The 26,767-nt window shown below is 47.5% G+C and overlaps 1 protein-coding gene across 16 annotated transcripts in view; it reads right to left on the reverse strand.

The window, feature by feature from the left end:
• The window catches only part of EIF4G3 (eukaryotic translation initiation factor 4 gamma 3), a 505,170-nt gene that overhangs the window by 342,220 nt on the left and 136,183 nt on the right, over positions 1-26,767 (reverse strand). For all 16 annotated transcript variants that reach the window (XR_012642393.1, XM_074976024.1, XM_074976018.1 and 13 more), the window contains 2 exons: positions 6,146-6,325; positions 5,407-5,521 (listed from right to left, as the gene is read on the reverse strand). Coding sequence is in view for 15 of the 16 variants with exons in the window: in XM_074976024.1 (XP_074832125.1) it covers positions 5,407-5,521; positions 6,146-6,325 (295 nt within the window). In the remaining variant the exon portion in view is untranslated. The remainder of the gene's footprint in view (positions 1-5,406; positions 5,522-6,145; positions 6,326-26,767) is intronic.

Genomic DNA, 26,767 nt, shown 5'->3' on the forward strand with positions numbered 1-26,767 from the left:
GCGAGGTGGACCTTTAGTGAGGATAGAGAAAGCCCACCTCTCTTGAGGTCCAATAAGTATTCTAATATTACAAGTACAGGAACGTCAAGGGGAGCTAACTGCTTGGCGGAACACCAGGCTGTGAAATGAGTCCGTTTGTGCTTGTAAGTCCTCCTGGTGGAGGTCCTTCGGCTACATTCCAGGACTTGTTGTGCTCCCTCCGTACACGTGCTCTTTAAGGAGCTGAGCCATGGATTAGCCATGCTTGTAGGGAAACCATTGCTGCCGATCCCAAGCAGGAATATGAGTATCGTGCGAGCTCTCTCCCTTCTGGCTTTGTGCAAGACCTTGCGGATAAGCACTGCGGGGGAAACACGTAAAGTAGGGAGCCCTTCCATGAAAAACTGAATGCGTCCCCCAGGGACCCCCGCCCCACTCCTGCTCTGGAGCAGTGCTGGGGACACTTTTTTTTTTTTTTTTTTTTTTGTACTGGGTGGCAAACAGATCGATCTGAGGAAACCCCCATGTATGAAAAATGCGCTGTAGCAGATTGGAGCGGATCTGCCATTCGTGCATGATTGCGAAGCGCCTGCTCAGCTGGTCTGCATTCACGTTGTGCGCGCCCGGCAAGTACGAGGCTTTCAACGTTATGTTGTTGGCGATGCACCGATTCCACAATCGGAGTGCTTCCGCACATAGGGCACAGGATCGTGCTTCTCCTTATCGATTGATGTAGACCATAGTGGAGGTATTGTTGGTATTGAATCCCAACTACTTTGCCATGCAGGTAATCTCGAAAATGTTTCCAGGCGTTGAACACTGCTCTGAGCTCCAGTATGGATATGTGCAGTGTCTGTTCCGCAGGGGACCATAGCCCTTGCGTTACCTTGTCGCCGATGTGCGCTCCCCATCCCATGTGGGAGGCGTCAGAAGTAAGAAAAATAGAAATTTGTGGTTGGTGAAAAGGCACCCTCACTAGCAGATTCTCGGGGTTTTCCCACCACGCCAGAGATCTGCGCACCTCTGTTGTGGGCGACACCACCCTGTGGACAGTGTGGTATGCCGGTTTGTAAACACTCGCCAGCCAATGCTACGGGCTTGACATGTGCAACCTGGCATTCTGTACCACAAACGTTGCTGCCGCCATATGGCCCAGCAGCTGTAGGCACGGTAAGATCGGCACCGTGGGGCTGTATGTAATGACTTGCACCAGCGAACTGATTGCACGGAAGTGGGCGTCGGGTAGGGTGATAGAGTTTATGCTGTGATAGAGTTTATGCGTGCCCCTATGAACTCTATATGTTGTGTGGGTTCGGACTTTGACTTTGCGAGGTTGATGACTAGGCCCAGCGAACAAACGTGTCCGCTGTGACGCGTATCATGCGTGAGACCTCTGCCTTCAAGGTCCCTTTTAGCAGGCAGTCGCCCAGATATGGGAAAAATAAACACCCCCTGTCTGTGCAGGTAGGCTGACACCACTGCCAGGGTTTTGGTAAGATTCTGGGGGCTGAGGAGAGGCCAAACGGAAGAACCCTGTGATGGAAGCGCTCCTGGCCAACCGTGAAGCGGAGGAAGTGTCTGTGTGCCGGGTGGATTGTTATATGAAAGTAAGCATCTCGTAAGTCGAGTGCTGCAACCCAGTCTCCATCGTCCAGTGCCATGAGTATCAAGGCAACTGTGTTCATCCGAAACCATTGCTTGCTCAAGTAACTGTTGAGGCCCCCGAAGATCTAAGATGGGCCTCCGGTGTCCCGTTTTCTTCCCCAATAGGAAGTAGCGTGAATAAAAACCTTCCCCTGGAATTATTCCGGCACTCTTTCCACCGCACTTGTGAACATAAGATGGGTCACCTTCTGCTTGAGCCTCGCCTCGTGGCAGCGCCCCGAGGTGAGGCCTGGTGGGAGGCTTCGTCGGTGGAAGCGACTGGGAGGGGATCGCGCAACCGTGGCTATGATCTCCAGCACCCATATGTCTGTGGTGATCTTTTGCCATTGGGAGTGGAACAGTCTGAGGCGATGATGGAACACGAGATGAGAGTGGCATTGAGCGAGGGTATTGATAGTGCAGCCCCCGACATACCCATCAAACTTGTTGCCTTTGAGGCGTGACCCAAGGGCGTACGGCTTTATTGAGAACGTTGCCTAGGGGTTCTGTACTGTTGCCGCTATTGATAGCGCCCGTGGCCGTAGCCCTGTTGATACTGAGCACGCTGTGGCTGTAAGCGTAGCGTCTTTGCTGAGGATAAAATTTTTCCCTCCTGTATGGGGGAGTATAAATGCCCGAGCTTCTAAGTGTAGCTCTTGAGTCCTTACTGGAGTGAGGGACCGAGTCGGTTGAGTCTGCAAAACAGCTTTTGTGTATCAAAGGGAAGGTCCACGATCTTCGCCTGAAGGTCCCTCGAGATACCCGATGTCTAGGGCCAGGATTCTCTATGCATGACCACTGCTGTAGCCGTTGAGCGTGCCACCGTGTCCGCCACGTCCAGGGCAATCTGGACTCCTGTCTGCGATGCTGCGTAGCCCTCTTGAACAATCGCCTTTAACACCGGCTTTTTGTCTTCCGGGAGTGAATCCATGAGGGGAATAAGCCCGGAGTAATTATCAAAATTATGGTTTGCTAGGTGTGCCCATAATTTGCCATTATCAATAGCAGGATAGGAGAGGAATATACCTTCCTGCCAAACAGCTCTAGCTTCTTAGCATCTTTGTCTGATCCCCCGATTTGTACTGAGAAGGCTTTGACCTCTGCTGGGACGACCCGACCACCAAAGAATTTGGTTGTGGGTGACTGAAGAGGAACTTCATGCCCTCTGCAGGGACGAAGTATTTCTTATCCGCTCTCCCATTCGTAGGCGGAACAGAGGCCGGAGTCTGCCATATAGTAATGGCTGACTCCAGAATGGCTTCGTCCAGCGGAATAGCAATTTTGGATGAAGCCGGGGGTCTCAGATTTTTCAGGAGTTTGTGATGTTTCTCCTGCACCTCTGCCGTTTAAATGTCATGCGTGAAAGCCACCCTTTAAAACAGCTCCTGAAACTGTTTAAGGTCATCCCGGGGAGAGACATCCCCGGGGGCCATGGCCTTGTCTGGGGAGGATGAGGAGGAACCCCTAAGGTAAGCCTCCCTTGAACCCTCGGGTTCCCGCAGGCGATGACACACTTGCTCGCTGGAGGATTGTAAAGGAAAGTCCCGGGGTTCTAAATTTAACTCCCCTTGAGACAACTGTGTTTCCATCCCCGATCGGGAGCGCCCACGGGGGTATTGAGCGGCCGGGGGTGGGGACCTGCCCCTGGGTGCAGGCCTGTGGTTTGTCTGTGTCCAGCCTGATAGGGACGACCATGGCAGCATGGCAAGGGTCTGGAGATGGAGACCTGGACCACTCACGGGGTGTGTACCCCCGATGTCTGGGAGAGCGAGACCTCCGCGGTGACACCGACAGAGGTGAAACTGGCTTGTGACAGTACTCCAGGGGGATCCAATCCCAGAAAATGGTGAAGGTGGCCCAAGCCGTGGTGACATCGGTTGGAGGAACAGAGAAGGCGTTTGTTTTTTTTTTCTTTCTTTTTCCTGATGGGCCGGTGGAGACACAGGCCTTCGGTGCGGCGTGTGTATCACAGGGGGAGGGCTTGGTGCTAACAGCACCGCAGCCCTGTCCAGAAATGGACTGCGGTGCCGGGTTTTTGATATTGCCTTGCCCCTCCGCTGCGGGGCCGGCACCGCCCCCCTCCCCTGCCGGGAATCTCGGCCCCGCTATTAGCACCGCGCTCAGCACCGTCAGCTGCGGTGCTGCGTGGGTATCCCCCTCCGGTGCCTGCAGGCTCCGTGCCTGGCACCCCTGCACCGCTGGTGCCGCGGGGGTCTGTGCCGCCTGTGACGGTGCCGCCGCCTGAGTATGCGGCTGGTAGCTGTGTGCTCCGCTCATCCTGCTCGCTGCAGATGCACGGCAAGGATCGAGCCAGGGAGGGAAGACGGCCGGTAGCTGTGCGCTCTGCTCGTCCTGCTCGCTGCAGATGCATGGCAAGGATCGAGCCAGGGAGAGTTCCCTCCGTTTCTGCACTGGGGTGGGGTCAGAGCACAGTGAGAATGTGGCCGGGTAGCCTGCAATTCCCGCAGGCGTCGGATGCCTTCGCTATGCCCCACGGAGGCCGGAATAGCTTCACAGCACGACTCACGCTGTGTAAAACCTGAAGAGGCCATTGTGGTGAGTCCTTTATTGTTAAGAGGGTACTTAGCACTTAATCCGTGCATTTCCTCCTCAAAGAATGATCACCGGCCTGCGGCAGCGGGAGGCCTAACGGCCTTTCATGTCCGCTCTGTTCTTCTCTGCTCCTCTCTTTTTCCTTTTTTTTTTTGTTTAATAATCGAAAAACAACAAATTACACATGGAAAAAAACCACAAAGTAATCTGACTCTGGCCTTAGCCTGAGTGGATTCCGTCTGCAGCCGATGGCAGTTGAGAAGGAACTGGCGGGGACCGGATTGTGCATGCAGCCGGGGGCGCGCAGGGGGGCGGCGCGCGCCGGTGCATGCGCGATCCAGGAGAAACTGCTGGAAGATTTCCAATCTGCGGCGCCAGGCAAGCCCGACACCTATTGTGGAGCACCCATGGGGACCACTCGAAGAAGAACTAAGAGTTCTACAGCAACTTACAGACTAACAGACATATTAAGGCATAAGCTTTCATGAGTAAAACCCACTTCATCATATGAACTGGAGTAGAACTACAAAGGCAGGTATATACGTAAGAATATTACTGCAAAAAAGGCGAAAACCATGTATAATAATTCTACGGTTCTAAGTTGTTCTCCATCGTAAATTAAGGTGATCAGTAAGGGTGACAGTGGCCATTCAATGTAGTTGATGGGGAGATGTGAATGTCCTTTGAGAAGAAGTTACCTCTTTAGAGTGTTAACCAGTTTACATCTTTATTGAGGCCTAGTTGTAGTTTTGATTTTGCAGATTAGTTCAAATTCAGCTGTTTCTCTCTGTAATTGAGTTTAAGATTTTTGTAGAAGGATGACTACTAACTCCATTTTTAGATGATGACGACTAGACAATAACAAATAACCAATAATCTTGTTCACACATGAATACTCTTCTTTGCACATGAATAAGAACATATGAACAACAGTTATTCTGCAAATATTCATGCAAACAAAAAGCTGTTTTGTGTATGATCACAGCGTGAGCAATCAGAAGCACAATATGCACAAATATAGCAACTGCTTCAAATTCAAATTGGCTGGACTAGATGAGAAGGGCTGGACTAGATGACCTTCTGAGCTCTCTTCCAGCCCTAGAATTCTATAATTCTATGAATTATTTTGGCTTTACAGTATTAAAAATCCAGAACCAACCCCACCTCCAAAAAAACCATCACACAACACCCTCCTTTTCAAAACTTTGCACAGTCCTCCACCCTGCTTACCATAGGCACTGGGGAATTCTCCAGGACCCGGACCAGGATAAAATGGGCCTGGCCCTGGTGGCTGAACAGGATACTGCTGCGGAGGACCAACATAAGGAGGGCCACTATGACGATACTGAGAGAGAAAAATTACATGGAATTAACAAATAAATTATCATATGATATGACATTATATACAGAAGCTGTAATTAACCTGCATTAAAAACATCGTAAAAATAAGATTACAAAACCCTCTTAAAATTTAGATTCAGAATGTTACCTGCTCAAAAAAATGGCATAAGAAAGAAATGCATTCTGTGTCATTTGAGGTAAAAATATGAAGGCAATTAGTGCTGAGACAGACCATAATCAGCTTTATTTCTTTTCCCTCTTTCTGTAATGCAGGCCAAACAAAGCCCAATGTTTAATAGTATTAGCACAGGTCCTAAATCAATTTAAGAGACATTACAGTGCTCAATGTTTTTGAGAAATTTAATTTTTCCTCATCTCTATCAGATGAAGACTAATCATGGTAGAATTTTTTCATCTCAGAAATAAAAAGGATATAGTTTAAGATCATCCCCTTTCCACCCTCAGCCTCATTAGATAAACATACATTTAATGACGAAAAAGAGAGGGCTCATGCTGCTAATTGTATTAAGCTTATCCTTTGCCTTTCCTGCAGTCCCAAAAGACCATCTTTTTTTAAACCAGGAACAATAACTGTAGCTCATACAGAATCACATGTGCTTATATATACCTGTGGTATACAGTACTGGGGTCCCTGGGGTATTGGATACGGCATTGGCAGATGGTTAACCATCATGATGTGTTGGTTTGTTTGATACACGGCAGTCGGCGTTTGTGTACCAGGACGGAGAGAAGAACTGCTGTTCTGGATGGCAGCTCTAGAAGGCTGTAGTTGAGGCCTCTGAAAAAACTAAAGGAGGGAAGCAAAACACAAACAAAAAAAATTCAAAAGTTATTTCTTCCAGAAAAGAATTTGTAATATCAAATAACAGTAGAGAAAACCAGTGCTTTTCTTCTGCTGGTACTGAGTACCGGAACCTTGGCAGCCCCCACCATGGGACTGGCTGTGGGGAGGGGACAGGGAGCCATCTGAGTACCAGCACCTCTTTTTTACAAAAAAGGCACTGGAGAAAACCATGTAATGTAAACACACACACTCTTTCACAGGGTTGCCACACATTCAGAAAATTACAGGACAGTTTCCATTCATTTTTTTAATAGTGGCCCATTACACAATCCCCAGTTTTACAAGTCACAAAATGAGAAAGACAGACTAAGAACAAACAATCAAGCTTTACATCAAAATATTACCATTAATGTGTATCTACTGAGCTATACGCACTAACTTTCTGGCTAATGGTGAGAGAAAAAGATTCTAGGCAAAATTTACTTTACAGGGTGCAGAAGACTGAAAAAATACCACCTTTATAAATGATTTGATAAGATAGTCAAAGATCAAGAAAACTTCACTGAAAAAATATCAGAACATCTAACATTCAGACTTTTAAGGGGGGAGTTTCATCCTCCCATACTTACCCTCTTTACCCTACTGAAAGATTGGAGGGGCTATCTGTCCTGCATTCCTTTTCAAAATGGTGGCATCCCTTTCTGAATTGCACCAAACTTTTCCAGTACACTTGCATAAAGTAACTTATCACACAAATGTAACCGCCAGAGACGTCCCCAGGGAACAAAGCAACCTAGCAATAGGAAGCTCAGGTCTCAACTCTCTTTAAGACAAGCAACAGTGTCAAGGATGTGAAAGCCTTCAGAGCACTAGAAATTCTCACTCCTACTACAGTTTTCATAATCTTAAAAGTAAGCACATAAGTTATGTATCATACATTAATACATAAAATAACTTAACAATGAAATATGTGATAAATAAACACTTATGCCATGCAGAACCAGAAATTAAAATTACCTGGATAGGTCTGAATCCTCCCTTCAATTACGAAGCAAGAAAGCAACAGGAAACAGAAAGAAATCCAATGGAACAACTTACAGGGATAGTATAAAACATTAACCTAAAGTAAAAGTTCCAATAATCTTTCTATCCTGTTTTTCTAGATAACCATGCAGGAAAGATACTGAGCTGTTATCAAGAAATCTTTAACTGTCAGAATCTGAAGCATATTCAAGACAGAAGAATAATATATAGGTTATTTTTTTACAACAATCAGAATACTGAAGGACTTTATGTGCAGCTTGTTCTTAACTTTAACCATTTTTTCTCTTTCTCCTTAGTTATACTGGTAATCCAGAAATAGCACTATGCACAAAATAGAAATGTACCGGTGCTCAAAAATCCTAGATTTGCTCTGCAACTCTCTACCAAGGCTAGAAGAAAAGATATGTGCTCAAACTGCTGACAAGAAAGTAAAATAGTATCACTCTACAGTGACCACTAGTGATTAATGAGGTACATTAAAGCAAGGAGTCAGACCAAAGCAAGCTATGTCCTGAATATTGAGAAGAAGAGAGGCAGATTCAGGAATGGAAGTCTGGACTAGCATTAGAAAGGATGGGCCAAAATATATGTTTCACTATTATTCCCACTGGAAAAGAGATCAAGGCAGAAGGATCCTATAATGCAGCTGTACATGGAAACAGTGGCGGAGATAATAAAATAGTAGCTTTGATCATTCTTAAAGAACATGAGACATCATGGTAGCCACTGTATTGAATGATTTCTCTCCACACGTCAACACCTATTCACTTGCTCTGAAGGCAAAATAAAATGAATATGAAGATGAAAGCAAAAATGTTATTACTAAGCCAGTTAACCTGGATGAAGAACTGTACCATTAGTCACATTCTACAAAGTGCCTGGAATCAGAAGAAAGTTCAATTGTTGTGGCAAAAAATGAAACTCTCAATCTTCTGGAATAGTCAAAAGTAGGTGGTTATTGAGTCATGGAGGATCAACTGACCACTATCTGATAAAAGAGATGTGGGAAGTTCAGCTGACACTGACTATGATTTCTAGGATTTTCAATATCCAGAGGCACCAGAAAAGGACAGTGAAAACAATTCAGATTTTATATTCTTACTGGCCTAGCAAAGAACAGCAAGAACAGTCTTGTATGTAAGATTCAAGGACGAAGGTTGTTTCTCTACAGTTCTTCCTCTGTTGTCAATCTTCAACTACCTCTTGGCTGGCTTGCTTAGATGCTTATTTCTAGCAAGAGAAAATCATGCCTCTCTGTTTCTATGTGGATTCAAGGTGGGAATAGAATGGATGGAAACTCAACTTTGATTAAACAACAATTGTCTCTCATGCTGAATAGCAACAGTTTCTCTCTTTCCCCAATTAGTTAACAGCTAGCCAGGCTCGTATTTACAGCCAATATCACCGGTTCACAGATGTCGTAGAAAAAAAAATCAAGATTATTTTCAAATTCAAAAATGAAAGACTATTCTTTCACCATTGGAAGTGACGGATGTGAAACTTGCCTTTCTACTCCAACAAGATCATTCCATTCTTGGGAGCAAACAAATATATTCAGCACAGGACACCAAAATAGTGAAGAAATGTATGGAAATGGAAATTACTGGTTTGTGAATTGCTTTTTACCAACAATTGCTGTGTCTAAAAGACCATCTGAAGCCAAATGTGAAGTCACAGGAATGTAATTCTAAAACAATTCTGCTTCTTGAGAAACAAACAGGCTCCTTTTTCTGTTGTCGCATGTGGAATGAGGAGTATTTACGATCAAAACTCATGCCTTGTAAATAACACAGAAAAGCTTGAACTACCAACCCTTGCAGGTCTGAACCAAAATGAACCCCACAGCGAGGAGATCATCAGGGGTAAAGAAGCAAAACTGCCTATGGAACAGCAGTGCCTTTTTTGTGACCCCCCCCCCCAAAAAAAAAAGAGGACTTGGTACACAGTTGGCTCCAGCCCCTACCCCCAGCCAACTGTATGTCTGGGATTGCAGAGTTCCATTACTCTGTGCCCGCAAGTCCCGGCGCAAAACGGCACCATGCATCCACAGAAGTTGCTGGCAGGCAATTATGATTCTTGGGAGTAAAATGAGAGCAAAAAGCTCAATGATTTCATTACTGACACTAGGAAATTAATCAGTTTCATTTGTGCCAATTAATGTGAGAGGAGAATTACACACATTGTTTATATCAGTGATTTTCAACCAATCTACCATTGTGTGACACACATAATATTACTTGTATGTCCCTCAGGATGTCATAAATACAACAGCTTCGGGGGAGGCAGAAGGGGGGACAGAGAAGGCAAATTTGAGCAAGAGGATTTGCAAACTGGACCACCACATCTTAATGCCATACTAACATGCGAGACAGTGCTACTGGACCTCCCTAAAGGAACTGAGTTTCTAAGAGCAAGGACAGCATTATTTTAAGATACAGTAAACCCTTCCAAATGGGGAAAAAAATCCTCTGTGCACAATCTAGAGAAAAGCAGAATTCCCCCAGAACGTAAGAGTAAATCTAACTGGAACACGGATTCTAGCATTCATGGGCTGCAGCAGTTATGAGATGGTAGATTTCAGGATTCTGACAAAAAGAAGAAAGCTGAGCTGTAAACTACACACTCTTGATTTCAGAAGAGCAGACTTTGATTCCCTGAGAAAACTGATGGGCAGGATCCCTTGGGAAGCTAATACAAACAGGAAAGGAGTTCAGGGGATCTGGCGGTAGTTTAATGAAGTCTTACTGAAGACACAAGAGCAAACCATACCAATGAGCAGTAAGAAAAGTACATATAGTAGGCAACCAGCTTGGCTTATAAGGGGAACCCTTGAATAGTAACAGAGAAGCACCCGTGTTAGTCTGTATTCTAACAAAACAAAATGGCAATTCTGTGGCATTTTAAACACTAACAAAATGATTTATTAGATGATGAGTTTTTGTGGGACAGACCCACTTTTTCAGATATGAAGTGGGTCTGTCCCACGAAAGCTCATTATCTAATAAATCATTTTGCTAGTGTTTAAAGCGCTAACAGGACTGCTGTTTTGTTTTGAAAGGAAATCCTTGGTGATCTTAAAATCACAAAGGATTCGTATACCCAAGGGTCCAAATTTAATGCATCCAAAGGTACTGAGGGATTTGGCAGATGTCATTGCAGAGCCTTTAGCTATTATCTTTGAAAACTCATGGAGATTGGGAGAGATCCCCAATGACTGGAAAAAGGTAAACATAGTGCCCATCTTTAAAAAAAGGAAAGGAGGAAAATCCAGGGAACTACAGACTAATCAGCCACACCTGAGCCCCCAGAAAAATCATGGAGGGATCCTCAAGGAATTCGTTTTGAAGCACTTGGAAGAGGGGAATGTGATCAAGAATAGCCAGCATGGATTGACCAAGGGCAAGTCATGCTTGACCAATCTGATTAGCTTCTCTGATGAGATAACTGGCTCTGTGGACATGGGGAAGTCAATGGATGTGATATACTTTGACTTTAGCAAAGCTTTTGATACAGTCTCCCATAGCATTCTTGCCCGTACATTAAGAAAGTATGGATTGGATACATGAACTGTAAGATCGATAAAAAGCTGGCTTGATGGTCAGGCCCAAAGGGTTCTATGTCTAGTTGGTGGTCAGTTTCAAGGGGGGTGCCCCAAAGATCAGTTTTAGATCCGGTATTGTTCAACATCTTTATGAATGAGTTGGATGAAGGGATGGATTGTACCCTCAGCAAAGCATGTGGATGCACTGGAGGAGGTTCTGCGGAGGGCAACAAAAATGATTAGGGAACTGGAGCTCATGACCTATGAGGAGAGGCTGAGGGACTTTGGTTTACTTAGTTTGCAGAAGAGAAGAGTGAGGGGTGATGTGATAGCAGCCTTCAACTTCCTGAAGGTGGGGGGTGGGGCCTCTCAAGAGGATGGAGAGAGGCTGTTCTCAGTAGAGACGAATGACAGAACAAGGAGCAATGGTCTCCAGGTACAGATGGAGAGGTTTAGGTTGGATATTAGGAAGAAATATTTCACTAGCAGAGTGGTGAAGCACTGGAATGCTTTACCTAGAGAGTTGGTGAAAGCTGCAACCCTAGAGGATTTTAACTCCTGGCTTGACAAATTCCTGGCTGGGATGATTCAGTGAGGGTTGACCCTGCTTCAGGCAGAGAGCTGAACTAGATGACCACCTAAGGTCCTTTGCAGACCCAGGATTCTATGATTCAAAACAAGCCCTAATTGGCAATACATTTTATACCTTATTCTCTCCTCTTCCCCTCCAAAGTTAACCTGACATTATCTAAAACAACTCCTAAAAGGTTGGAATTTTTGCAATTCTGCTTCAATAACAATTTAATGTCAAAAATTTCTATGCAAATACATGTGGCTGACATAATGCTTGACAAGAGCAAAGAAATTCAGAAATAAGGTGGAAGTTGTTCACACTTCACAACTCTGTAAGAAAGTATTACCTTGGAGCACATGCATTTCACTGTCAGGATCAACTTTTAGTATATGAAGGTTGACAGTGAGGTTGTTGTTAGAAATCCTGAAAATCCTTCTTACAAATCCCTCCCTCTCTTTCAGACCAGGGGTTTGTCTTCACAAACAGCATTGCAATAGTGTAGTTGCACCACTGAAGCACTTTAATGAAGACACTGTTATAACCCTTGCAGAGCGTCTCCCATAAGGGTAATTAATCCACCTCTCCTAGACACAGTACATCAACAAAAGATATTCTCTCATTGATGTAGCACTGTTTATAGCAGAGGTAGATTTATATAATTATACTACACAGTCCTGTGGATTTGTCATGCTCCAGAACAATGTAATTATACCAATATAAATTTGTAGTGTAAACCTGAACTAAATAGTGCAACACCTAACAAAGCTCCCACCACTGTGAAATACATAACACAATGGATCTTAGAGTGGCTGTCCTTCCCTACGCTGAATACGGGACACCTAATAAAATTACTCATATTCAAGCATGTTCAATGGCAATCAGACAGAATTAAGCAGTACAAATGTTCAAATTAACATCAAGTTGACTGAGCCCTTGTTAAAAAGAAATACTGTGTAGCTGGAGTTTCTTATTTACCTTCTTTAAGGTTCAAACTGGGAGAGATCTTACCCACACACTCTCTTGCTCTCTTCCCACCCCCATGCACCTCTCTCACATGGTGATAGGGTTGATTGACTGACTTGATCCAAGCTTCCCTACGCAGTGCTCTCCATCCTCCATGCCTGGCTGACTCCCAGGGTGGACCTGCCTCCCCAGTACTTGGTGCTGCATCTTTTCAAGGCAACACATGTTGGTGACACAGGCACCCCACTCCCAACCCCCACCACTGCCCAGACTTCTGTGGGAAATGTGGCAAGCAGGCAGCCTTTTGGCACTGTGTGCATGGGAAGCAATGTGAGCTGCTTCCAGCTGCAGGGGCTGAGGGTGCAGGGTAGGGATGACCTAACCCATATTTTTCCAGAGATCATCTTCCCCTCATCTCTCCCCCAGCTCGCCAGTCCTCTATGACTAGAAGCAGCGTGTCCCTTCCTGCCTGCACAATGTGCAAAGGCAGCTAAAACATCTAAATTGTTGCTTGCCACCAGTATAACCTGGCCATCTCCTGTCCCCTTGCTGCAGAGTGGGCACGAGGGAGTTAAGTTCTAAGGATGCAATGAGCAGTAGGAAGTGAGAAGCATGGCTGCAGGGGCATCAACAAACCCATTAAAGAGGTGGCCGAACACAGGAACGGAGGACAAAACAGACCTGCACTCCCAGGGGCAGGACATAGAGTGGGGAGGAGGAGGGGAGAGGAAGAGCATGTGAAGAGGATGTTAAGTGCCCCTACCTGGGAACCACTAGGGTCAGGGCACAAATAGACTGGAAACAGGTTCCTCCTCGCCACTTCAGAGCTTAGCTAAGGGGCAGAAAAGCTTTCCATGCCAGCACCATGTAGGGCTTTGGTTCATGCAGGGCTTGGCGCCTCCTGACCAGTGCTCTGGGCAAGAAAGTCTTGAGCTCTCCCTGGGTGTCAGCCCAGCCAGAAGCCGTGGGGGAGGGAAAGAGCCTGCCAGCCAGGGCACTGGTGTGCTGAATGATCTGACCAAGGCATGGTTCTCTGCATATGAGGGGTGTGGGAGTTGCAGGAGGGCTGGGGTGGTGAATGGGCACAGCAAGGAGAGGACAGTGAGAGAGGAAGCTCATAAACTGCCAATAGGTGGGCAGCAGAGGTGACATGTAACCAGCCAGCGCTGACTGGAAATGGGACATGGGGAGTGGGGAAAGCCTGCTGGCCAAGAGGTGACTCATAAGAAGGACTGCATTGATGGACCAGCGGGGGAGCAGCCAGCCCCACATGCTGCAGCTTTGCCAGACCACACTCACCCACAACATTAGAATTGGGAACACCCCCACTCGCTGCCAAGTGAGTGAGCAGCTGCCAAGCAAGGATCAGGCCAGCAGTAGGACCTACCAGTATTGATGGGAAAGAAAAGAAAATACAGGGCAATTTGGCCGTTTTTAGAAAACAGTACAGACACCTGCATGGGGACTTAAATAGAGGACTGTCCATTTAAAAATGGAACATCTGGTCAGCCCATGTATCTTGCAAAAAGCTACAAAACCGCTATGTTTAACACAATGTGGGGAACCAACAACCCCTGAATGGATTCGATTTGCTGCTTCCTTTCCTTCAGCCTACAGCAGGTTTCCATGCAGCAGACTGGAAAACCCGAGCCTGTCACTGCAGCACTTACGTGCAGGGCCAATCAACAGAGCCCTGCGCAGATACAAATGTTAGTTAAAGACGGAAACATACCGTTTAGATGTTGTCTAGTCTATCCCTAATCAATGCAGGATTATTCCCTACAGATTATTTCTAGTCCAACATAGTTTTCGGTAGATTTTTTACATTATGCTCTTTAGCACACTGACCTAGCTGAAAGCTCCCATGTCTACGTGTTGGCGTGCTGCAGTGCACAGGTGAAAATCCACTTGACCTAAAACTTCAAGAATGTCTGAAAGAAGAGGGGAAGAGATTGCTTTGCCATCTGCAAAAATACATGCTTCTAAATGAAACTTCATTTTCACTGAAAATCTGTCAAGAACACCCCATATGAATGAATAATAAGAGAAGCTTCTGTAGCATGAATACTAAAAACAAGCTGCTTTTATCGTAAGCATAATACACAATACCCGTTTGTCTACATATTTCCAATTAAAGACTGGTAATTTTTTTAGCTGCATTAACAGACACGGCCCTGCAAAAGGCTGAAAAAACTACCAATGGAAACACAAGGACGAAGTAACACATTGAGCCTGACATACCTGCTTTGTTATTAATTTTTACACTTTTGATGTAGAAGAGAAAAGAGTTGACTAGCAGGATAACTTTCTTCTGATCCTAAAAGAGAGAGAGGGAGTGTCCACGTAGGAAAGATGAAAACACTTCAGAAGAATGTTATTTTCTTAGTGGGTGAAATAAGTGCTCCTAGGACGAGGTACAACTCAGAGTGTTCATTTTGAAAATTAAAGCTCAGGCTTGGGTCTTGGCTGAGATAATTGCACCTTTGCCATTTCACCAAAATCAGCTGGAAAAGAGGAAGTTATTCACCTTCTGCAGTTAATGATGGTTCTTGAAGATGTGTGTCCTCGTCGGTGCTCCACTCTGGGTGTTGGTGCATCCTCATGCTGGTGCTCGGAAACTCCTCTATAGCCACGGTTTCCCATGCTGTTCATGTGCAGTAGTGCCTCCTTACACTATCTGGCATGCATGCAGCATGAACCCCTCCATTCCTTCTCTACCCAAGCAAACAGAGCAAGACACTCCAAAGCAAGAGAAGGAGGGAGGGAAGTTGAGCACCCAAGGGAACACACATCACAAAGAACCATCATTACTGCACAAGGTGAGTAAATTCCTCTTCTTCTTCAAGTAGTGTCCCGATGGGTGCTCCACTATGGGTGACTATAAAGCAGTAGTCACAGAATGGAGGTGGGTTTGGAGACCAGTAACAATTACAGTTGACAAAACTGTTTTTCCCACTTGAATGGAGAAAGCAACAGAGCATAGTGCTGTGCTAACATATTACTGGAAGACCACATCACCATCTTCTGTATGTCCACAAGGGGTATGTCGAGAAAGGTGGTAGAGGAGGACACAGACCAGGCAGAATGGGCAGTGACAGTACCTGGAAGCTCCCTTCAGTGAAGCGCATGGCAAGTGTAAATACAGGTGGAGATCCATTTGGACAGCCATTAAGACGAAATGGGCAGACCCTGGGACCACACCGCAAAGGAAAGGAAGAGCCTAGGAGACTTGCACCAAGGCTTTGTGAGGTCAATATAGAAGGCCAATGCTCACCACACGTCCAGAGTGTGCCACATCACACATGCAGGTTCGGAGTGTGGCTTTGGGAAGAACAAAGGTAAGCTGATAGGTTTGTTGATGTGAAATGGAGAGGGAACCTTAGGAAGAAACTTAGGATGAGGGCAAAGAGTGACCCTGTCCTTGGTAAACCCAGTATAACAAGGTTTGGCCATGAGAGCGGAAAGCTCCCCAACCCTCCTGGCCAAGGTGATGGCAACTAAAAATGAAACCTTCATAGATAGGTGAAGCCAGGAACATGTCACAAGGGGTTCAAAGGGTGGTTTCATGAAGCAATGGAGTTCATGATTATGCTCCCACATAGGGACCGGACAATATACTGAAAGGAGTGTGTTTTCCAGACCTGTCAGAAAACATTTGGTGATGGGATAGGCAAGAAAGGACGTCTCATCCTCCACTTGGTAGACTACCACCAATGCCGCAGCATGCACCCAGACAGTACTGACTGGCTCGCACAGGTGCTGCAGGTAGTCAAAGAGAATGGGAAGGGTTGCAGTGTGAGGAGGAATAGGATGCTTAGTGCCCAACCACTGAGAGAACTGCTCCCTCTTGTAGACGTAGGACTTGCCTGTGGACTCCCGTCTGCTGTTACAGAGCAACCTCTTCAACCCTTAAGAGCATGCAATTCTGGCATTCTGGAACCATGAAGGAGCCACATGTGGAGGCAAAGCTTGAACGGATCAGGTGAAGGATGTAGCTGAAGTCCTGAGACAGAAGGTTACAGCAAGGGGGAAAGTTTGACTTGAAAAAATGAGGTGTGCATTTCATACAAATTAAAATGAGGTTCTTAAAAATCTCAACTTGACCAGATACGACACAATTTAAAAACCTTTAAAGATATATTGAGAAAAAACACACCTTTAAAAACCATGTTTGTCATTCCCAAAAGTAGACTTCTTAGGTAAAAATAATAAAAATCCCATGATGCAGAAATAATGCAGATAGTCTAGTTATCTGGACAGCATGAGATTTTTATTATGTTTAAGCAAAGGGGAAAAGGATTCAAAGTCGCTACTGACATCAGATACAGGTAAGAATACCAAGTTTGTCTTGGTCATGCCAGGGCTATGAGAATAAGGCGAGCCCGATCAAGTCTGACCTTGACCAGAAGCTTGTGAAGCAAGGGAAGGGGAGGAAATGCATAAAGAAGGGGAACATCCTACTTGGTGGAGAAGGTGTCCCTCAGGGATTCTCTCCCCAGACTCGCTCTGGTGACACTTACTGTTAACTCTGGTCATAAACAGGTCTGTGCATGACTGGACCCAGATCTGGAACATGTGACTGAGGGCCATCACATTGATTTCACACTCATGGTGATTGCTGAATGGCCAACTGAGGGTATCTGTGGCCACATTCAATACTCTGGGGAGATATGTGGCCACTGGAGTAATGTGATGCTGAAGGCACAAATCCATAGTTTTATGGCCTCTGAGCTCAGGGACAGAGGCCAAACCACACCCTTACGATTGACATAATACATGCAGTTGGTGTTGTCTGTGGGGATATTGACTGACCTGTGCACAAGATGCCGTTGGAAATACCTGCAAGCGTAGCAGATCACTCTGAATTCCAGGAGGTTTATGCGGAACACTTGCTCAGTGAAGGTCCATGTGTCCTGGATTGTGCAAGAACCCAAATGGGCCCCCCATCCCATAAGCAAGGCATGCACAGGAAGAGTTATAGATGATGGTGGCTGGAGGAATGGCACCCCGGTGAGAACAATGTCTGGACATGTCCACCACTGGAGGGGGGGCAAGAATATGTGGTGGTAAAGCCACAGTCTTGGACAACGGGTCCCTGGCCAGGGCACAACCTGTGGCCAGCCATGACTGAAGACATTGCATGGGAAGTCTGGCCAGTCTGACCATGTATGTGACAGGGACCATGTGCCCCAGCAGCTTGAGGCAGACATGCACCATGACGGCGGGGAACAGTTGCATGACCAGAATGAGATAGCACAGGGCCAGACACTAAAGTACAACGGCATTTGCTCCAATACTTCAGAGAGAGACAAACGTCTACAAGACCTTTACCAAGCTTTCCTCAAACTACAATACCCACCTAAGGAAGTGAAGAAACAGACTGACAGAGCCAGATGTGTACCCAGAAGCCACCTGCTACAAGACAGGCCCAACAAGAGAAAACAAGAGAACACCACTGGCCATCACATACAGCCCCCAGCTAAAGCCTCTCCAGCACATTGTCAGTGATCTACAACCCATCACGGACAACAATCCATCACAGACCATGACAGGCAGGCCTGTCCTCACCTGCAGACAGCCTGCCAACCTTAAATTCTCACCAGCAACTATAGACCACACCACACTAACTCTAAACCTGGAACCAATGCCTGCAACAAACCTTGCTGCCAACTCTGCTCACATACGTACATGAGTGAGATCATCACAGGACCTAACCACAACAATCATACCATCAGGGGCTCTTTCACCTGCACATCTACTAATATAATACATGCCATCACGTGCCAAAAATGCCCCACTGCAATTTACATTGGCCAAACTGGACAGCCTTTACATAAAAGAACAAATGAACATAAATCAGACATCAGTAACGGTAACATACAAAAACCTGTGGGAGAACACTTCAGTCTCCCTGGACACTCAGTAACAGATTTAAAAGTAGGAGTCCTACAACAAAAATACTTCAAAAATAAACTCCAAAGAAGAGCTGCAATTCATTTGCAAATTTGACACCATCAACCAAGGATTGAACAGAGACTGGGAGTGGCTGGCCCATTACAAAAGCATTTTCTCTGCTCTGGATGTTCACACCTCCATATTAGCTACTAATAATGGGCCACGTCCTCCCTGACTGAACTAACTTGATTTTTCCTCTCTTGATGTTCACAACTCCACATTAACTGTAAATAATGAGCCACATCCTCCATAACTGAACAGACCTTGTCACCTCAGGCCCTCTCCTGAACAGAGACTCCCTCTTTAAACCCTCCTCTGAAACACCCCCACTAATGCATCTGACAAAGCAGGTCTTTACTCACGAAAGCTTATGCTACAAAATATCTGTCAGTCTATAAGGTGCTGCAGGACTTCTTGTTGTTTTTGAAGATACAGACTAACTCAGCTACCCCTCAGATAAAGGGCCTGGAATCACTGGAAGGGCACAGTGGCCCTGACGGTGATAGTGTTTATGTGAGCCCGGATGAACTATAGGGGCTTGAAGTATGGACTTCTCACAGTTTATTTGCAAGCCAAGACTTAATAGGAGGTCTGTGGTGACTCCAACTCTGCCATGAAGCCTACAGGGGTTTCATTCCAGTCCCAAACATGGATAAAGGAGGTGGGTTGGTCAGATGAGCAGCGATGCCCTGATTGCAAAGTAACAATAAAAATGAAATCTAATGCCTGTACAACTAACTGATAAAAGAGGCTGGCTCAGACACCGCCCAGATAAACGAAGTCCATGATACCAATTCAGTGATCGGAGTTGAATCGATAAGTTGGCTACTGACAGAAAACTAAACTAACACATATACTATCTATCAGAATGTGGAAGGTCCAAACATTGTGGGCAACTGAAAAGTTAGAGCTGCTTCAAAAGGAGATAGAGAGATACAATGTGATATACCTGGACTGGCAGAGATGTGTTAGACAGCATCGAGAAAGGCACTGTTGTGGATTCATTTGATCAGGGAGCAAAACAAAGCATTAGGCAGGAGTCAGATTCCTTCTTAGCAAAAGAGCTAGAAGAGCATAGATAGGATGCAAACTGGTGAGTGTGAGACTGTTGGTAGCAAGATTCAAAGTGAAACCATTCAACATCTTGGTCGTTCAGGTGTACGCACCCACATCAAGACAGCACAAAGGAAGAGACTGAGCTATTCTATAAAGACTTGACAAAGATGCTGGAAGAAATACTGAAGAGAAATGTGCTGATCATGAGGAGATTGGAACAGACAACAAAGGTTTGGGAGAGAGTCACAGGAAGGTTTGGATACAGAGAAAGGAATAAACAAGGCAAAAAACTATTAAAGTTTGCTATGGAGCACAAGATGGTGATCTGCAACATGACATTCCAATAAAAGGACTGCAGGAAGCGGACATGGCGATCGAATAATGGAAAATCTAAGAACATGACAGATATGATCTTGATAAGAAGATGGGTAACATCAGTACAGCAGTGCCAAACTTTCCAAAAAGCGGATATGGACTTGGAACACAGTGTAGTGATCGCAAACATCAAGCTGAGACTCAAGAGAAAGTATAAAACACAGTTCGAGAAACCAAGAGACATGACGAGCCTAGGAGAGGAAGAAATAGGGAATGCATACGGAGCAGAAAAGAGAAGAAAAGATCAGGAATACAGGCACAGAGAAAAACCTATATAAGAGAGTCAAAGGGATAGCCACAATAATAGAAGAGCTAATTGAGCAAACTGTTCTGGAAGAAGAGATGATCAGTAAGTGGATTACCCAGGAGACACTAAAGTTGGTTCAACAGAAGAGAGCAATGAATATCAGAAGGGATGTTTCCAAGGGGGCAGAACAGCAATACACAGTGAAATGCAACTAGGTAAGGAAAACAGCCAAAATGGATAAGGTGAAATTGTTAGAGGAACAGCATGGAGATACAGAGAAGTATTTCACTGAGTGTAAGACCAGGGAGGCGTATAAGATTATTAGGAATGTTAATAGGAAATGGCAGCCGAAGCAGATGGTGACCAAAGGCTAGAACAATGAGGTGCTCATGAACAAGAAGAACGTTGTACAGTGATGGACAAGATTATTGCACTGATCCATACAAAACGCAATTGGGCCTGAGTGTCTCAGAGAGACTGACAGAAGAACTGATGAAACAGGTCTTTGCCCATGAAAAGAGAAGTTACTCACCGTAGTAACGGTGGTTCTTCGAGATGTGTCCCCGTGGGTGCTCCACAATAAGTGTCGGGCTCGCCCGGTGCCGCAGATCGGAATTCTTCCAGCAGTTTCTCCTGGATCGCGCATGCACCGGCGCGCGCCGCTCCCTTGCGCGTCCCCGACCACGTGCACAATCCAGTCCCCGTCAATTCCTTGACCAACCACCTCAGATGCTCCTCAAAAACACTAAACAGAGATCCGAAGCGGGGAGGATGGGCGGGTGGTGGAGCACCCATGGGGACACATCTCGAAGAACCATCGTTACTACGGTGAGTAACTTCTCTTTCTTCTACGAGTGTCCCCATGGGTGCTCCACAATAGGTGACTACCCAGCAGTAACCCAAGTAAGGAGGTGGGTAATCGGTTTATGTGCAGCTTGCCCCCGAAAGGACTGCTGTCAACAGACGGGTGTCCTCTTGGTATACCCGATGTAGTGCATAATGTTTGGCGAAGGTGTCATAGGATGACCAGGTCACCGCTCTACAGATGTCCTTTAACGCAACGCCCTTGAAGAAGGCTGTTGACGCCGCCACCGCCCTGGTGGAGTGAGCCCTAGGCGGGGCCAGCAAAGGAGTCTTTTGAAGTTCGTAGCACATTTTTATTCAGGACACAATGTGCTTTGAGATTCTCTGTGAAGAGAGACCCTCTCCTTTTGACCTGGGAGCGAGAGAGACTAGAAGTCTGTCCGTTTTCCAGAAGGACTTAGTTCTGTCTACGTAGAAGGCCAATGCCCTCCTCACATCCAGGAGATGTAGGCGTACCTCCTTGTTGGAGCTCTGAGGCTTCGGGCAAAACGAGGGTAAAACTATTGGTTCGTTAAGGTGGAACTCTGAAGAAACTTTCGGAACAAAGGCTGGGTGCAGCCGTAAAGTTACCACCTCCTTTGAGAATACTGTGCAGGGCGGCGTTGCCATAACTGCTGCGAGCTCACTCACCCTGCGGGCTGACGTGATTGCAAGGAGGAAGGTTGTTTTTATCGTAAGGAGACATAGGGGAACTGTGGCTAAGGGTTCAAACGGTGGGCCCGTTAGCGTGCTGAGCACCAGGTCCAAGTTCCACGATGGTGGAAGCGGTTTCCAAGGGGGGTACAGGTTTACCAGCCCCTTCAGGAACCTGGTAACAATAGGATGGGCAAATACCGTGGGCCCCTCTTCTGCATGCCGAAAAGCAGATATAGCGGCGAGGTGGACTTTTAGCGAGGATAGGGAAAGCCCGCCCCTCTTGAGGCCCAATAAGTATTCTAGTATTACAGGTATAGAAACGTCAAGGGGAGCTAACTGCTTGGCAGAACACCTGGCAGTGAATCGAGTCCATTTCTGCTTGTAGGTCTTCCTGGTGGAGGTCCTTCGGCTACTTTCCAGGACTTGTTGTACTTCCTCCGTACATGTGCTTTCTAGGGAGCTGAGCCATGCTTGTAGGAGCAGACCTTGAGGGTGTGGGTGCACTATGGACCCCTGGGCCTGCGTGAGTAGGTCCGGCGCCACCGGAAGGGGGAGCAGTGCGCGGTCCGACATGCGCAGAAGCAGGGGAACCATCGCTGTCAATCCCACGTTGGGACTACTAGAATCATGCAGGCTCTCTCCCTTCTGGCTTTCTGCAAGACCTTGTGGATGAGCACTATGGGGGGAAACGCGTAAAGTAGGGGGCCCTTCCATGAAATCGCGAATGCGTCCCCCAGGGACCCCCGCCCCAATCCTGCCCTGGAGCAGTACTGGGGGCACTTCTTGTTGTGCTCAGTGGCAAACAGGTCGATCTGGGGAAACCCCCATGTGTGAAAGATCAGTCGTAGCAGATCGGAGCGGATCTGCCATTCGTGTGTGAGTGCGAAGGGCCTGCTCAGCTGGTCTGCTTTCACGTTGTGAGCGCCCGGCAAATACGAGGCTTTCAATATTATATTGTTGGCGATGCACCAGTTCCACAGCCGGACTGCTTCCGCACATAGGGCACGGGATCAGGCTCCCCCTTGTCAATCTATATAAAACATAGTGAAGGTATTGTCTGTCTTTGATCCCGACTACTTTGCCCTGTATGTGGTCTCGAAAATGTTTGCAGGCGTTGAACACTGCTCTGAGCTCCAGTATATTTATGTGCATTGACTGTTCCGCAGGGGACCATAGTCCTTGCGTCACCTTGTTGCCGATGTGTGCTCCCCTTCCTATGTGGGAAGTGTTGGTAGTAAGAAAAATAGAGATTTGTGGTTGGTGAAAGGGTACCCCTGTTAGCAGGTTCTTGGGGTTTACGCACCACAGCAGGGATCTGCACACCTCTGTCGTGGGTGATACCACTCTGCGGACAGTGTGGGATGCCAGTTTGTAGACGCTTGCCAGCCAATGTTGTAGGCTGCGCATGTGCAATCTGGCATTTTGCACCACAAATGTCGCCGCCGCCATGTGGCCCAGCAGCTGCAAGCACGTTAAGACCGGCACCGTGGGGCTGTATGTAATGACTTGCACCAGCAAACTGATGGCGCGAAAGCGGGCATCGGGTAGATACACCCTTGCTGTAATAGAGTTTATACGTGCCCCTATAAACTCTATGTCTTGTGTGGGGTTGGTCTTTGACTTTGCGAGGTTGATGACTAGGCCCAGCGAAGAAAACGTGTCTGCTGTTACGCGTACCATGTGTAGGACCTCTGCCTTCGAAGCCCCTTTCAATAGGCAGTCATCCAGGTATGGGAATATAAATACCCCCTGTCTGTGCAGGTAGGCTGACACCACTGCCAGGGTTTTGGTAAAGACTCTGGGGACAGAGGAGAGGCCAAACGGGAGAACCTTGTACTGGAAATGCTCCTTGCCAACCATAAAACGGAGGAAGCGCCTGTGTGCCGGGTGGATCGTTATATGAAAGTAAGCATCTTGTAAGTCGAGGGCTGCAAACCCATCTCCATCGTCCAGTGCCATGAGTATGGAGGCGACTGTGATCATCCGAAAACGTTGTTTGCGCAAGTACCGGTTGAGGCCCCGAAGATCTAAGATGGGCCTCCAGCCTCCTGTTTTCTTCTCTGTGAGGAAGTAGCGTGAATAAAACCCTTTCCCCTGGAATTGCTCCAGCACTCGTTCCACTGCCCCTATGAACATAAGATGGTCCACCTCCTGTTTGAGTCTCGCCTCGTGGGAAGCGTCCCTGAGGTGGGGCCTGGGAGGAGGTTTCGGCGGTGGGAGCAACTGGAAGGGGATCGCGTAACCCGTGGCTATGATCTCCAGTACCCATTTGTCTGTGGTGATCTTTTGCCATTGGGAGTGAAACGGTCGGAGGCGATGATGGAACATGAGCTGGGAATGGCATTGCGCGATGGTAGTGATAGTCCAGCCCTCGACATGCCCGTCAAACTTGTTGCCTTTGGGCCTGCCCCGAGGATGCACGGCTTTGTTGAGGACGTCGCCTGGGAGTTCTGTACTGTTGCTGCTGTTGATGTCGTCCTTGGTCGTAGCCCCGTTGGTACTAAGCACGCTGTGGTTGGTACGGGTATCATCTTTGCTGAGGGTAATACTTTTTCTTCCTATATGGAGGGGTATAAACACCCAGAGTTCTAAGTGTAGCTCTGGAGTCCTTACTGGAGTGGAGGACCGAATCGGTTGAGTCTGCAAACAACTTCTGCGTGTCAAAGGGAAGATCCACAATCTTCGCCTGCAGATCCCTCGGGATACCCAATATCTGGAGCCAGGATTCTCTACGCATGACCACTGCTGTAGCCGTTGAGCGTGCCGCCGTGTCCGCCACGTCCAGGGCGATCCGGACTCCCGTCCTCGAAGCTGCGTAGCCCTCTTGCACAATTGCCTTTAGCACCGGCTTTTTATCTTCTGGAAGCAAATCCATGAGAGAAGTAAGCCTGGAGTAATTATCAAAATTATGGTTCGCTAGATGTGCTGCATAATTTGCCATTCTCAATAGCAGGGTGGAGGAGGAATATGCCCTCCTGCCAAACAGCTCTAGCTTCTTGGCATCTTTGTCTGAACCCCCCGATTTGTACTGAGAAGTCTTTGATCTCTGCTGAGACGATTCTACCACCAATGACTTTGGTTGGGGGTGACTAAAAAGGAACTCCATGCCCTTCGCCGGGACGAAGTACTTCTTATCCGCTCTCTTGTTCATAGGCGGAGCAGAGGCCGGGGTCTGCCATATGGTAGTGGCGGACTCCATAATAGCTTCGTCGAGAGGGATAGCGATTTTGGATGAAGCCGGGGGTCTCAAATTTTTCAGGAGTTTGTGACGTTTCTCCTGCACTTCTGCCGTTTGGATGCCTTGCGTGAAAGCCACCCTTTTAAACAGCTCCTGAAACTGTTTGAGGTTGTCTGGGGGAGCAACGTCCCCAGGGGCCGTGGCCTCATCAGGGGAGGACGAGGAGGAACCACCTGGGTAAACCTCCCTCGAACTCTCAGGTTCCTGTGGCCGATGGTACACCCGCTCGCTGGAGGATTGCGAAGGAAAGTCTCGGGGTTCTAAAATTAACTCTCCTTGAGATAGCTGTGTTTCCGTCCCCGGCCGGGAGTGTCCACGGGGTTATTGGACAGCCGGGGGGGACCTGCCCCTAGGTGTAGGCCTGGGGTGTCTGTGTCCAGCATGATAAGAACGACCATGGCAGCACAGGCACGGGTCCGGGGATGGAGACCTGGACCACTCTCGGGGCGCGTACCCCCGATGTCTGGGTGAGCGAGATCTCCGCGACGATACAGATAACGGTGAAGCTGGTTTGTGATAGTACTCCAAGGGATCCAATCCCAGAAAAGGCGAAGGTGGCCCCAGCCATGGTGACGTAGGTTGGAGGAATGGAGAAGGAGGCTCTGGATAGGCCAGTGGAGACCCAGATCTTCTGGGTGGTATGTGCAGCATAAGGGAAGGGCTTGTTGATAGCAGCACTGCAGCCCTGTCCAGAGAAGGGCTGTGGTGCTGGGTTTTTGCTCTTGCCTTTCCCCTCCCCTGCGGGGCTGGCACCAGCCCCTCCCGTGCCGGGGATCTCGGCTCCACTGTCGGAGCCGAGCTCGGCCCGCTCAGCTGCGGTGCCGCGCGGATAAGGTCCTCCGGTGCCTGCAGGCTCCGTGCCTGTTGGCCCTGCACCGCTGGCGCCGCAGGGGTTGGTGCCGCCTGTGGCGGTGCCGCCGGTTCCGGCGCTTGCCTGGCCGCCGCTCTAGGTGCTGCGCGTGCCAGCTGTTTGGTAATCGGAGGCTCAGCCTCTGCCACGTGTGCTGCTGCGCTGCCGCTTGTTTGAGTATGCGGCTGGGGGCTATGTGCTCCGCCCGTCCCGCTCACTGAGACCACCGGCAGGGATCGGGCCGGAGAGAGCTTCCTCCGTTTCTGCATCGAGGGGGTGAAGGAAGCTGCCTTCCTTTTGTGGAGCCCAAAGGGCCCTTCTGGTTGAGGCCTCTCCGGCAAGTCGGGCTGGAGAGCCTTATCGAACAGGAGCATTTTCAGCCGCATTTCTCTGTCTTTCCTGGCCCTGGCTGTGAGCTTAGCACAGTGGGAACACTTCTGGGTAATGTGTGATTCCCCCACGCACCGAATGCATTCGCTATGCCCATCGGAGGCCGGCATAGCTTCGCGGCAGGACTCACGCTTTTTAAAGCCTGAAGAGGACAACGCGGTGAGTCTTTTTGTCGTTAATAGGGCACTTAGCACTTAATTCGTGCTTGTTTACCCGTCGCGGACACCAGCCTGCAGCTGCGGGAGGCCTACTGGCCTTCACATCCACGCATCTTCTCCGCTCCTCTCTCTCTTTTTATTATATATTTTTATTTATTTATTTTTTTTTACTCTCTTGCTTTCTCTCTCTCTCTTTTTTTTTTTTTTTAGAAAGAAAAAAACAACAATTTACACGTAAAACTCTAGCTAATCTGACTCTGGCCGTAGCCTGAGCGGATTCCGTCTGCAGCCGATGGCGGCTGAGAAGGAAATGGCGGGGACCAGATCGCACGCGTGGCTGGGGACGCGCAAGGGAGCAGCGCGCGCTGGCGCATGCACAATCCAGGAGAAACTGCTGGAAGAATTCCGATCTGCGGCGCCAGGCGAGCCCAACACCTATTGTGGAGCACCCACGGGGACACTCGTAGAAGAAGCTTATGTTCCAAAATATCTGTTAGTCTACTTCTTGTTGTTCTCAAATATACAGACTAACACAGCTACATCTCTGATACCTG

The sequence above is a fragment of the Carettochelys insculpta genome, chromosome 23, assembly GCF_033958435.1.
Source record: "Carettochelys insculpta isolate YL-2023 chromosome 23, ASM3395843v1, whole genome shotgun sequence".
In the NCBI taxonomy this organism is placed as follows: Eukaryota; Metazoa; Chordata; order Testudines; family Carettochelyidae; genus Carettochelys; species Carettochelys insculpta.